General features: G+C 38.5%; 1 protein-coding gene across 1 annotated transcript in view; it reads right to left on the bottom strand.

Annotated features, from left to right (window-relative positions):
* Positions 1 to 929: 929 nt before the first annotated feature.
* LOC140232793 (ribonuclease P protein subunit p40-like) overlaps positions 930 to 15,044 on the bottom strand; it is a 40,045-nt gene continuing 25,930 nt past the window's right edge. The window contains exons 2-8 of the mRNA XM_072312910.1: positions 8,829 to 8,970; positions 8,104 to 8,172; positions 7,086 to 7,184; positions 4,753 to 4,866; positions 3,407 to 3,635; positions 1,374 to 1,505; positions 930 to 933 (exon numbers count right to left, since the gene is read on the bottom strand). Coding sequence (XP_072169011.1) covers positions 930 to 933; positions 1,374 to 1,505; positions 3,407 to 3,635; positions 4,753 to 4,866; positions 7,086 to 7,184; positions 8,104 to 8,172; positions 8,829 to 8,970 — 789 coding nt within the window. The remainder of the gene's footprint in view (positions 934 to 1,373; positions 1,506 to 3,406; positions 3,636 to 4,752; positions 4,867 to 7,085; positions 7,185 to 8,103; positions 8,173 to 8,828; positions 8,971 to 15,044) is intronic.

A 15,044-nucleotide genomic window follows, 5' to 3' on the forward strand; every position in this document is an offset into this window, starting at 1 on the left:
AAGGTCCAGTCATGATGCTGGTCATGAATTGCCGCAAGTCAAGAGCAAGTACCTGCCGCCGGGTAGGACAACGAAGGTGTACGGCCTATCGTCTGCAGCGCTGCCACCCGTGCAGAGGTTCTCCTTTAAGTGGGTGGAGACGGGCGAGTCCGCAAAGCCATGGACGGTCATGGCACCCCAGGGAGGACCTTCACTTCCATCAGATACAACTCTCCTGTGGGTGCAATAAGCATTAGTCTACAATGAGCTCAGGAACCACAGACTTTACAAAATATGGAATAATCTTTCAATAAGAGCAGTTTGCACAGTCAAGCAGAAAGTGGTAATATACAAGTGCTGCATGAATTGCTTATTTTTTTAATATGGTTATGACGAATACACATTCACCTGTACATTCCAATATGCATGTGATCCATGCATGAACATTTACAACATAGTTTTCATGAAGGAAGACCTATCCAGTTTTTGAACATCTCAGTTACAAGTTAATTTCACAAGAGGGTCTGCCATGACCTTTATCTGCACATACTCAGCTTGAAACTGTGAACTGGTGTATTGACAAGTTAGGGTTAAATAGAAGTTATGTAAGACAACTATAAAGAATATCGCGATGTTTTGCCTTTTACTTATATCTTTATCAAAGGTGACATCAGGAAACAATCTGATGTGCAAGGTTTCGACTAAAAAACAAATCACAAAATGTGAAACCAGCATGCACAATACATATATTGAAAAAATAATACATCCATATTGGTAGGTTTTGGTGGAAATACTGTCTGTGCAATATATTTTGAAAGTACAATGTTTTGGGAACTGGGTCTTGTAGACAATTTTTGCAAGTGGTTGACTTTGTGACCAAGATCCACATTGATGGAATGAGAAAAATGTATTATTAAAAAACAAAAAAACAAAAAAAATTGTGCAATTTCTCACCTTGGATATTCAGACACAACACATTTGTGTTACATGAGGCAATGTTTTTGAAGTGAGCCATTAACTTTGCAATTTAAATGAAAACACCATGAATCATACTGCATATACAGCGAGTGTATCTATTGGCAGAGTTTTTGCTGTTTTTTTTACTGATATACAGAGAAATTTATAGTCATACTGTTCAAGTTCATAAGCAGCTGCAAATGCACGAACACACACACACACACATACAGTGTACATGTAAAGAGTGAATATACTTGCATGTGGTGTGTGCCATTACCTCAATGAGAACAGTCTGCAATGATTCAATATCTTATTTGCAAATCTTGTCTTGAGCTCTTACATGTAGTTTGTAATCATATTGGTCGATTGTGGCCTCCCCATGCCCCCCCCCCCACCCCATCCCCCCAACCCCCATCCCCTCATTTTAGTTTGCTTACCTCAAGGCAGCAAGAATCTGTGACACCGTGGTTGCTGGGATGAAACCCCTCCACTTTTCATGGAACACCTCTCCGGAGTCCTCACGTGGAGAGGGACATTCGTAGGTTGACAGGTAATCATCTCCACCATTCCTAGATGAGCACATACGAGAAATGAAACCCAGATCATCAATGAAACAGACTTCTGTTTTTGTCACGTCATTACATGGATTATACCGGCCTCACCAGTCAGAGTCTTTCACAATGTCTCCGAGACCAAATTTATACAGGGCATTTGGATCACTCCAGATATATAAGGCCCTGGAGTGCTCTCAAGTTATACCTCTTTTGAGACTAGGCTCAGGAGGGCTCCTAAAGCACTCTAGACTCTGCTTAAACAATCATCCATGTTTAGAGCACCTGGAAGTGGAATGCAGTGTGCACTGTGCATACAGTCTGTGTGTTAGAAGTTCCATGTCACTTGAATTTCACCATGACAGTTATGCCCCTCTCAGCCACTTTGCGCATGGTCTCACTGAGCTCACTGTATGAACAGACTCAAAGGGGTACAAGTCAAAGGGCTTTAGGAGCACTCCCTTGGACCAACTTTGTGTATAAATGGGGTACAAGGCGTTGGAAAAATTTTGTTGGTAAGTTTGGTTTGGTAAGTACGGGTTCATCATTTTGGTGTACTGGTCTCACAATCTCAAGCGTGCACTTTCTTATCACAATAATGGTTTCAGTCTTCCTTGTTTTCATATCATATTCATTGCTTGCTCATTGTAATAACACAATGTATTCAATCTCGTAAAGGGTGTGTAAATTATATCAAATCAGATCACACAATTATACAAATCTGGGAGATTGATACGTCTTTTCATTGTAGAAAACACCATTCCTTGGTTTGCTGTTTTACACCTTTCTTTGTGGGTAAAGCTCATGCAATGACGCAGTTAACTCATTAAACTGTTTAGTGTTTTGTCTTTTTGTCACAGCACATAAAACTTCTCCTTGAAAGAGATTTAAAAGTATTAAAGTAATGTAGTCACAACAACCATCCTTACTATTTCTTGCAAGGTTTGCTCCTTACTAACCTTTGAAATTCCACTGAATGTTATCTCATTAATGACAGTACAAAATTTGTCTTATTTGAAAAGAAAATTCATCACTTTGCTCCAGTAACATCTGAAAACGCTCCCCATAACTTACTTTATTTTCCTTGAAATATTTGAAGACAGAAATGTACAGTACACCTCCAACCACTATTGAAGTCACTAGTAATGAAAAATTTCCTCACAAATTGCATCCTATGCTATGCCAGCCAAAGCATCAAACTTTATTGAACCCTTTAAATGCCAAATTCATAGTAACATACACAGAGAGGACAGCCACTTTCATATTGTATACTAGCATACACCTAGTGCCACATAAAGTGTATTATCATATTTGCTACATAGTTGTTTTACAGCTTTTTGTGCTGTCAAGATTACTCTGCAGGGACAGAGACACCAACTACTGAGCGCATCTTGGCAATTAGGGCCTACCCCCAGAGGGCAATTACCCCCCGGCTTAATACTGGTTAGTGGTAAGGTTAAAGTAAAGATTAGGGTTAGGTTTAGGGTTAGGAGTTTGGGTTAGGGTTAGGATTAGGTTCAAGATTAGGATTAGGATTAGTATTAGGGTCAGGGGAAGGGTCTGGGGTAACTGCCCAGGGGGTAATTGCCCTAGACCCCTACTGAGGAGTAGGCAGATTTCTTTCTTCCTTGGGCACCTTTTTAAAGGAATTAACCTTAACTGATGGTGATTTTGTTAACTGGTCACAGGCGCAAACTGTTTTTAAAAATAGCATATGTTGAATTTGATTTCAGCAGATTGGGAGTGATGTCCATAGAAAAGTACCAGACGGTCTAGCATGCTTTTGTGTCATCTCCCAAATTATGTTTTGTTTTGTTTTGTTTTGTTTTGTTTTTGTAACAGGCTCTCTTCATTCTAACTGTCTACATCTGGTTTATGTTCTGTTTTGACATAACAAACAAACAAAGAAACAAACTTACAGGTTACACTGGCAGGCCACCATGCCCAGCCATTCCTGGAAATCCATGACCCCAGCTGCACTTTCTGCACTTGTGCCACACCCACTCTCCTCACCAACTGGTAGACTCCACCCACTGACTGTGGGAACAGGGATGTCATGGCAAGTGTGTGTGCTGTGACTGAGATGATGATGGTGACAGGTGAAGGATTTGAGATGGAGGAGGAGCAATGGCTCAATGCTCCTTTCACCTTTGGACAAAAAAGGGAGAAAATTGCACAAAAACAAGATTATTATTACTTTTCCCAGTATTACGGGCCAAGTAGTGGTAGTCACCCGAAAGCCCAACAAATAGTTCTCAGAAGGGCTTAAAATTTTCCACCAATTGGAATCTATTTGAAAAAAAAAAATCCCAAAGAAACCTGTCTGGCTGATGCAACTTGCTGGGATAATGAGTTGTTTTGGAGTACCTTGAGATCAAAAGCGTAAAATAATTTCGATAATATGCATACGACTTTCAGATCTGAGGTGCTCTTCCCATTCAGCAGTTGGTAGATAGCACATTACATGATGATCGATTGGGCCCCTAGCATTATGCTCTCTAACAAGCTGCCTCCAGCGCGGAAGATTGATGGATACTGCTGTGGCCTGATCTGTTGATTATTGATTATCAATAATACAAATGAAGTAGCAACCATGATACAATATGCTCTGAGACTGTAGTACTTCCACTTTCGTTGTTTCCCAACTGAAATTGTGCTATCGTGGCGTTCTTTCACACATTTCCTATGTAGAAGTGTATATTTAGAGCAAAAATTGACAGTTCTGCAGGCATGAGAACTATATTTTCACTTAATTTTTTCACTTACTTTGTACACTGTCAATTATCAGTGGGAGTGAAATCAAATTTCCGTTATCGTTCTCTTTTAATAAAACAATCCTATAACAAGATTCATTTGTTCCCTTTGACGACATTAATATCATTTTTCTCTTCTTTTTTTTTGAACTGATTCTCATGACTTTTTGTCATCATACAATGTATTCTTCTTTCTTGGATATCCATGTACACTCCCAATGTCATCAGGCATCTGTTTTTAGTCTTTATCTTTAAATTGTTGAGGACAAATCCCGAGTATACTCAGGCAAGCGTCTATAAGAAATGCATGTTGTAGCAAAATCAGCCCGTTCTCAACAGGTTAAAGGATCCATGGTTTTCATTTCATATTTCTCCTAAATGCATTAGTTCTTTAGAAGTCTAAAAAAGTCTCATGAAACCACATATTTCATAACTTCAAATGTTAGCAATCAAAACCAAGGAGGCCCTTGTAAGGTTGAATCCAAGTATTACAGAGAAATGAAAGTACTTACAGGCAAGAAGGAATGTAAACTTCAGCTCTGGATGACTGGCTAGTCTAGTTTGTACTCTCTCATAGAATCCTTCACCAGGTTTGAAGTCTTCTCTCTTCAAATCAATCTCTACAACTGGCAGAGAAAATGCAAGCAAAAACAAACAACACAACTGGTGAAGCATTTTATTGCTACTCATGCATATCCCCATTAGTTAAAGGATATGCATGTGATTTGGGTCCAATTCTCTTCTTCTGTTGAGTACTACACTGTAACAAGTTTCTTATCCCAGGTTCTTATCAAACTAGTTTGCATAAAGCATATTGACATAACGTATAGAGGTACTATGCACAGAAATGCAAACTCAAGAAGAAATCCTTTGTTTTGCCGAGCCATATTGTCCACAAGGGCCCGAATTCACGAAGGTGGTACAAATGAAACCATGGTTTAAACCATGGACAAAAACCATGGAGCGCCAAGTGTCACACGGAATATTTCGTTACGAAATTGGTCATTTCGTCAACAAAATGACCGTTTCGTTAACGAAATGTTCATTTAGTTACAACTAGAAATGTCGCTATGGCGACTGATGCCTCCGCCATAATGCATGATTCTCCCAATAGGTGTATAGTACAATGTCTTCACAATGTGTGATGACAGTTTCACATAAATGGCAAAATATTGCAATGACAGGTTTGTCAGAAATATCTTGAATGTTCACTTTCCTTGAACTGGTTTGCTATAATTGTCTAAGAGGGCAGGTACACATATTTGGGGAATTGTGGATTTTTACTTGACTTCTGACCGTCCCTTTTATAAGTTTATGCATTGAGTAATTCTCAAGGTATGAAGAAAGAGTGTAAGTACAGTACAAAATAGGTGTTTTTTTTTGCATTTAAACTTGGCCTTTGACCCTTAACCTTTGACCTTCTGGCTGGAAATTTCCCAGAGAATCTCCATTAGGTAATACATGTATATATTAAGTTTTAAAACTAACAATGCAAGCATTGCATAATATACTAGTATATGGGGGAAATAGTAAAATTTTGAGAAGTTGACCTTGACCTTTGACCCCTTGACTATTGACCCATGACCCCTAAGTTCCCTAGATAATCCCTGCCAGTCAGTACATGCGTATGTACCAAGTTCCATGAAAATACATTGAACCATTTGCGAGAAAAGTGAAATTGTAACATTTTCACCTAACCTTTGACCTTTTGACCTTTGACCTTATGACATGAAACTCTCTCTGGAGAATCTTTACACAGTAGTACATGTCTACGCTAAGTTTCAAAAAAATACCTTCGGGCATTGCATAGATATGGGGAAAATAGCAACATTTTTAGCATTTGACCTTGACCTTTTGACCTTTGACCTCTAGCCAATGTCACTTAAATCTACTCAACTAATTGCCCCATCATACATCATCCTTGGACCAAGTCTGGTGAAAGCTGCTTCATCCAGTCTTGAGTTATCGCGCAAACAAATACAATTTCATGATTTGACCTTGACCTTTGACCTTTGGCCGATTTCACCCAAAATCTAATCAAGTAATTGCCCCATCATACTTTATACTTGGACCAAGTTTGGTAAAATTCCAGTCAATATTACTCAAGTTATCGTGTAAACGAATGCGGACGGACGTACGTACGGACGGACGTACGTACGGACGGACGGACGGACAACCCGAAAACATAATGCCTCCGGCACCACTTCGTGGCGGAGGCATAAAAAGTTGTCATTTCGTTACAAAATAATCATTTCATCGACGAAATGACTGATTTCGTAACAAAATATTCCATGCGACACTTGGCGCTCCATGGTTTTTGTCCATGGTTCAAACCGTGGTTTCATTTGTACCACCTTCGTGAATTCAAGCCAAGGAGTCACAGTAGCTTGCAAATTAAAACTTCAGGAAAATGATTCTCCTTTTATTTATCTATTTATTTATTTACTTACTTACTAAAACATGTATTTATTTACTTATTCACATATTTGTTTATTTATTCATGTATTTATGTATGTATGTATTTATATATCTAAATACATATTTATCATTCATTCATTCATTCATTCATTCATTCATTCATTCATTCATTCATTCTATATTTCATACCTTCTTTGCCTGGGCTTACAGTCAAGTTGAAAACTCACATAGTTAGTTACCACTGGAGACAAAATTCCCAAAATTTAGTTTGAAGACACTTTGAGGAAGCAAATTTAAATCTCATTCATTAGCAAGTTCTCATTCACAAGATATTAACAAGACAAGACGAGAAGAAACAGAAAATGATGCAACAACTCTACACAGCAAACATGCCATTCTCTGCTCCATATCAAGGGTACACACTTACTGTGCTTGCCTGTCTTGCGGGTTCGGTTGAACTGAGAAGGTCTGCCGTCGAGACCAAGCTCCTGGAAACTCTCCTTGGTAAGGGATAACACCAAGGTACCTGGACAAAAATGGAAACCATTTGTTGAAATTGGTAATGGTGGGGGGTGGAGGGGTGGAGGGGGGGGGGGGTAGGTGCTAAAAGGTAGTCAACAATCTCCTTCCCCCAAAAAAAACAAAAAAAACAAAAAAACAAATCGATCTCGACACAATCAGCACAGTCACTCACCCAAAAACTGTGACAATAAAAAAAAAAAATCCCTTTACACAATGTCCTTTATATGGAATATTTCATATTACAGTGTTACCAGTTGACAGAGAATCAATCTCAAACATAAACTGTACTTTGTTTTATCACCTGATGAGTACAAAATTAAGATCAAGAGTTGACAGAAATTGGATCATAAGACATACATATTCATTTTTTTTTCTATTGTAAAGTGTTAGAGAACAAAAAAAGTCTATCAAGCACACTTATGACACTACTTGTTAATCTGCTTTACACAAAATTGTGTTTGCTTCAAAATATAATTTCCTTTCTTGGGCTTCATATACTGGTATTACACCACAACAAAAATATTGTTCCATCTAATTAGCAATGAATTTATTTACTCTTCCTTCATGATGAGTCCTTGCCAGAGTAGCAAAGAACGCATTCCGGTGTAGACTTTGACTGATGGCAGAGTGACTAAGAGCCCCTAATGTGTCCAGTTATACATTTATCAACACTGTATATGTGGTTGGTTTTGTGGTGTTTCATTTTCATGAAATTTGCAAGAAGACTGATACAACTGCATATTGTGAAATTGACAACTTGCAAAATTAATGGGTTATTCTGTTACATATTGTCTCCAAGGTTAAATTCACAGATTTTTCTACTGAAAAGGAATAATACTAACATGGTCTGACAAGTAACAATTCGTGAAACATTATACTTACGACAAATAAGCCGTATACAGTACTAGGCAGCAAACTCATACCTGAAGGTAGAAGTGCAACGACATCACCTGTGTCCAGCTGGTCATTGACTGACAGTGCAGAGATCCACCCTGAAGGAAAGTTTCACAATATGATGTCACAAGTAATGATTTAAGTCACTTTGTACCTAGTGGTGGGGAGGGGGGGGGGGTGGGTGAGGTTTAGGGATTTAATCCCCCTAGGTTTTTTTTTTCTTTGCTTGTTATGACCCATTGTCATTGGGTTATCCCCCCCCCCCCCCCCACCCCCAGCACAAATCTAGGTCCAATCCTGGTCCCATTAAAAAAAAGAAAAAGTTCCCTCGACGAGAGTTCTTTGGGTCTTTGATATCATTTCAATTTTTAAAGAGCACTTAGGGATTTAATCCCCGCCCCCTTGTTTGTTTTTTTGTTTTTTGCTTGTTATGACCCATTGTCATTGGATTATCCCCCCTCCCCCCACCCCCAGCAAAAATCTAGGTCCAATCCTGGTCCCATAAAAAAAGAAGAAAAAAGTTCCCTCGACAAGAGTTCTTTGGGTCTTTGATATCATTTTATTTTTAAAGAGCACTAAAGATACAAGAAGGTGAATAATTAGTGAAAGGAAAAAAAGAGTTTCCCCTTGTCTAACCATAAATGAAGCTTTCTAACCTGCATAAAGTATGTAACTTACTAATCCACATAATAAAACAAACTATAATGACATTAACATCCAGGAGAAAGCACAATAAAATAAGCATTGTGCTTACCACCACAAATAATGTCTTTGATGAAGGCTGGTTGGATGAAGGTTGTAAGAGGTACTTCTTCAACACGCACAAATGAGTCTCCAGCAAGCTTGACAGCTTCATGAAATTTGCTGCATTCATTCCCTGGAATCGTCACGGTAACCTGATGGAAATGGAGACATATGACTGGTGTACCTTCAAGTGCAAAATCCTCTCCATGTTCAAGTAGACATAGATGAATAAAATTAAAATCAAATAAACAGAATTATGCAAGCTTCACTACAATCAGACTAAGATTACAGGCTACCTAATTCTTAAGCTGTAAAACATGTTTTTGCAACACAATACTATCACCACTATGTACACATAAGCTGTGGTGATGATATCTTCACTATAAGAACTCTCCAATTGGTTAGTGTTTCTTTTATCCAATGTCATATTTACCGGTAATGAAGTACAGTAAAGATTTTGGCACAAGTTGATCAACAACTTGTGAGGCAGAAACATCACAACAAACTTGCTGATTTTGTTTATAACTCTCACCTTTTCAACAGAACATGTTGTTAAAACTTCAAGATCCCAAAACTTTTTTTATTTTCTTTCTGATTTTGATGAAACTGCCAGTTAAAAATTACTGCCACCAAAGTGTTCATTTTTAGTACCGGTACCGGTAGTTTACGAGAATAAAATAGTGTCCATTTAAAAGATTCAACCTGAACATACATACATTGCAACTATTCAAAACATAAAGTTTATTATGAATCCTTCAGTTGTTTCTACTATTCTATTTCTAGGCTTTATTTCCTTTTTTGATTGTTCTGTTATACCAGTCAGACAGTGTGACAGTGTCAGTGGCTCTTGTTATTTGCAAGTGGGGTGGGGGAGATCAAGATAGAAAACTGAGCACATCACATGATCAGATGTCAGAGATGATTCAAGAAGATCAAATCATTGATATCTACTGTAAATTTACTAAACATGGCCATACACGTAGTTTGATATTCCAAAAATGAATTCAATAAATCATTCAATGTAGGATGTTTCATATTGAACCTTCATAAGGCCAAGGGTTTGATAATCCAGAAATGAATAAGGTCTCTTAATCAAAACATGAACTTCAATGAAAATGATGAAGTGACATGACATGAAATGATGAATAGGCACCTATAAATTTACAATTGCCATTGAATTTCTACATCACATCATGACATGTATGATGAAAATGAATACATCAAACATGATCAGTGATGATGCGTGAGTTCATGGTCTGTCGGCAGCTCAACAGCTACATGATCCAAGTATTCCGACTATTCTAGTCTATAAATCATTGATGGTAGGCACTTAAGAGGCGAGAATGCTCTGCGGGAAGTAGTTTCACCAAAGGTCACATATATTAATTATTCATGAGCTGGCGCGGAGACTGCCGAAGCCTTATTGAATATGTATGAGGTGGGAGATTCCCTTTCCCCTGCGTTGTAAACGTACACCACCGAGTGAACGTCATGTAAACACATATCGCTTTCACAGTTGCAGCAGTGTGTGTGTGTGTGTGTGTGTGTGTGTGTGTGTGTGTCCGTCTGTCTGTCACTCACTCGAGGAATGTCCATCGACGACTCACCCTTGTTGACATCCCACAGACTCTGTACAAACATGGTTTGACGATGAGTTTGATCGTCATTGTGGTAAGGGGTGTCAAGATTTCTTCAAATAAATACTTTTAGTAACGTTAGGGCCTAACGTTAGTTGTTATTCTTTTTTTTTTTTGGGGGGGGGGGGGGTTGGGTAAAATGGGCTAGATCAGAAAACACAGAAAAGTACACTCAATGAAATCAGTCATTCTTGGAAGTTCTAATTAATTCGAAGTTCATGTCAATCAACCGTTAAAAATGACAAAAAGTGCACTTCTAATGCCTATGCGAATATTACGTAAAACGAGGCGACAGTAGAGTGTGGTGAGGCGACAGTAGAGTGCGGTTTGATCATATTGGTGAATTTACCGATGAATTTGAATTTTTAACATTAATTATTCTTAGTAGAGTGACAAGCAAAGCCCCTGGAGCCGAAACTCATGTCTTTTGATGTAATTCGATCGTTAAAAATGACAACATCTTAGTATTAAGTGCTCTTCTAATGCCTATGCGTTATACACATAAAACGAGGCGACAGTAGAGTGTGGTGAGGCGACAGTAGAGTGCGGTTTGGTCATATTGGTCAATTTACCAATGAAATTCAATTTTTAACATTAATTATTTCTAGTAGAGTGACAAACAAAGCCCCTGGAGCCAAAACTCATGTCTTTTGATGTGATTCGATCGTTAAAAATGACAACATCTTAGTATTAAGTGCTCATCTAATGCCTATGCGTTATACACATAAAACGAGGCGACAGTAGAGTGTGGTGAGGCGACAGTAGAGTGCGGTTTGATCATATTGGTGAATTTACCGATGAACTTGAATTTTTAACATTAATTATGTAAAGAGAGTGACAATCAAAGCCCCTGGAGCCGAAACTCATGTCTTTTGATGTGATTCGATCGTTAAAAATGACAACATCTTAGTATTACGAGCTCTTCTAATGCCTATGCGTTATACACATAAAACGAGGCGACAGTAGAGTGTGGTGAGGCGACAGTAGAGTGCGGTTTGGTCATATTGGTCAATTTACCGATGAACTTGAATTTCTAACATTGATTATTTTTAGTAGAGTGACAAGCAAAGCCCCTGGAGCCGAAACTCATGTCTTTTGATGTAATTCGATCGTTAAAAATGACAACATCTTAGTATTAAGTGCTCTTCTAATGCCTATGCGTTATACCCATAAAACGAGGCGACAGTAGAGTGTGGTGAGGCGACAGTAGAGTGCGGTTTGATCATATTGGTGAATTTACCGATGAACTTGAATTTTTAACATTAATTATTTTTAGTAGAGTGACAAGCAAAGCACCTGGAGCCGAAACTCATGTCTTTTGATGTGATTCGATCGTTAAAAATGACAACATCTTAGTATTACGTGCTCTTCTAATGCCTATGCGTTATACACATAAAACGAGGCGACAGTAGAGTGTGGTGAGGCGACAGTAGAGTGCGGTTTGGACATATTGGTGAATTTACCAATGAAATTCAATTTTTAACATTAATTATTTCTAGTAGAGTGACAAGCAAAGCCCCTGGAGCCGAAACTCATGCCTTTTGATGTGATTCGACCGTTAAAAATGACAACATCTTAGTATTGAGTGCTCTTCTAATGCCTATGCGTTATACACATAAAACGAGGCGACAGTAGAGTGTGGTGAGGCGACAGTAGAGTGCGGTTTGATCATATTGGTGAATTTACCGATGAATTTGAATTTTTAACATTAATTATTTTTAGTAGAGTGACAAGCAAAGCCCCTGGAGCCGAAACTCATGTCTTTTGATGTAATTCGATCGTTAAAAATGACAACATCTTAGTATTAAGTGCTCTTCTAATGCCTATGCGTTATACACATAAAACGAGGCGACAGTAGAGTGTGGTGAGGCGACAGTAGAGTGCGGTTTGGTCATATTGGTCAATTTACCAATGAAATTCAATTTTTAACATTAATTATTTCTAGTAGAGTGACAAACAAAGCCCCTGGAGCCGAAATTCATGTCTTTTGATGTGATTCGATCGTTAAAAATGACAACATCTTAGTATTAAGTGCTCATCTAATGCCTATGCGTTATACACATAAAACGAGGAGACAGTAGAGTGTGGTGAGGCGACAGTAGAGTGCGGTTTGGTCATATTGGTGAATTTACCGATGAACTTGAATGTTTAGCATTAATTATTTCTAGTAGAGTGACAAGCAAAGCCCCTGGAGCCGAAACTCATGCCTTTTGATGTAATTCGATCGTTAAAAATGACAACATCTTAGTATTGAGTGCTCTTCTAATGCCTATGCGTTATACACATAAAACGAGGCGACAGTAGAGTGTGGTGAGGCGACAGTAGAGTGCGGTTTGATCATATTGGTGAATTTACCGATGAATTTGAATTTTTAACATTAATTATTTTTAGTAGAGTGACAAGCAAAGCCCCTGGAGCCGAAACTCATGTCTTTTGATGTAATTCGATCGTTAAAAATGACAACATCTTAGTATTAAGTGCTCTTCTAATGCCTATGCGTTATATACACATAAAACGAGGCGACAGTAGAGTGTGGTGAGGCGACAGTAGAGTGCGGTTTGGTCATATTGGTGAATTTACCGATGAACTTGAATGTTTAGCATTAATTATTTCTAGTAGAGTGACAAGCAAAGCCCCTGGAGCCGAAACTCATGCCTTTTGATGTGATTCGACCGTTAAAAATGACAACATCTTAGTATTGAGTGCTCTTCTAATGCCTATGCGTTATACACATAAAACGAGGCGACAGTAGAGTGTGGTGAGGCGACAGTAGAGTGCGGTTTGGTCAAATTGGTGAATTTACCGATGAACTTGCATTTTTAACTTAAATTATTTTTAGTAGAGTGACAAACAGAGCCCCTGGAGCCAAAACTCATGTCTTTTGATGCGATTCGACAGTTAAAAATGACAACATCAGATAGTATTACATGCTCTTCTAATGCCTATGCGTTATACACATAAAACGAGGCGACAGTAGAGTGTGGTGAGGCGACAGTAGAGTGCGGTTTGGTCATGTTGGTGAATTTACCGATGAACTTCAATTTTTAACATTGATTATTTTTAGTAGAGTGACAAATAAAGCCCCTGGAGCTGAAACTCATGTCTTTTGAAGCGATTCGACCGTTAAAAGTGACAACATCTTAGTATCAAATGCTCTTCTAATGCCTATGCGTTATACACATAAAACGAGGCGACAGTAGAGTGTGGTGAGGCGACAGTAGAGTGCGGTTTGGTCATATTGGTGAATTTACCGATGAAATTGAATTTTCAACTTTAATTATTTTTAGTAGAGTGACAAATAAAGCCCCTGGAGCCGAAACTCATGTCTTTTGAAGCGATTCGACCGTTAAAAGTGACAACATCTTAGTATCAAATGCTCTTCTAATGCCTATGCGTTATACACATAAAAGGAGGCGACAGTAGTGTGGTGAGGCGACAGTAGAGTGCGGTTTGGTCATATTGGTGAATTTACCGATGAAATTGAATTTTCAACTTAAATTATTTTTAGTAGAGTGACAAACAGAGCCCCTGGAGCCAAAACTCATGTCTTTTGATGCGATTCGACAGTTAAAAATGACAACATCTATAGTATTACATGCTCTTCTAATGCCTATGCGTTATACACATAAAACGAGGCGACAGTAGAGTGTGGTGAGGCGACAGTAGAGTGCGGTTTGGTCATATTGGTGAATTTACCGATGAAATTGAATTTTCAACTTAAATTATTTTTAGTAGAGTGACAAACAGAGCCCCTGGAGCTAAAACTCATGTCTTTTGAAGCGATTCGACCGTTAAAAGTGACAACATCTTAGTATCAAATGCTCTTCTAATGCCTATGCGTTATACACATAAAACGAGGCGACAGTAGAGTGTGGTGAGGCGACAGTAGAGTGCGGTTTGGTCATATTGGTGAATTTACCGATGAAATTGAATTTTCAACTTAAATTATTTTTAGTAGAGTGACAAACAGAGCCCCTGGAGCTAAAACTCATGTCTTTTGATGCGATTCGACAGTTAAAAATGACAACATCTATAGTATTACATGCTCTTCTAATGCCTATGCGTTATACACATAAAACGAGGCGACAGTAGAGTGTGGTGAGGCGACAGTAGAGTGCGGTTTGGTCATATTGGTGAATTTACCGATGAACTTGAATTTTTAACTTAAATTATTTTTAGTAGAGTGACAAACAGAGCCCCTGGAGCCGAATCTCATGTCTTTTGATGCAATTCGACGCTTGAAAATGACAATATCTGAGTATTACGTGCTCTTCTAATGCCTATGCTTTATACACATAAAACGAGGCGACAGTAGAGTGTGGTGAGGCGACAGTAGAGTGCGGTTTGGTCATATTGGTGAATTTACCGATGAACTTGCATTTTTAACTTAAATTATTTTTAGTAGAGTGACAAATAAAGCCCCTGGAGCCGAAACTCATGTCTTTTGAAGCGATTCGACCGTTAAAAGTGACAACATCTTAGTATCAAATGCTCTTCTAATGCCTATGCGTTATACACATAAAACGAGGCGACAGTAGAGTGTGGGTGAGGCGACAGTAGAGTGCGGTTTGGCCATTTGGTGAATTTAC

This window comes from Diadema setosum, chromosome 9, assembly GCF_964275005.1.
Source record: "Diadema setosum chromosome 9, eeDiaSeto1, whole genome shotgun sequence".
Taxonomy (NCBI): domain Eukaryota; kingdom Metazoa; phylum Echinodermata; class Echinoidea; order Diadematoida; family Diadematidae; genus Diadema; species Diadema setosum.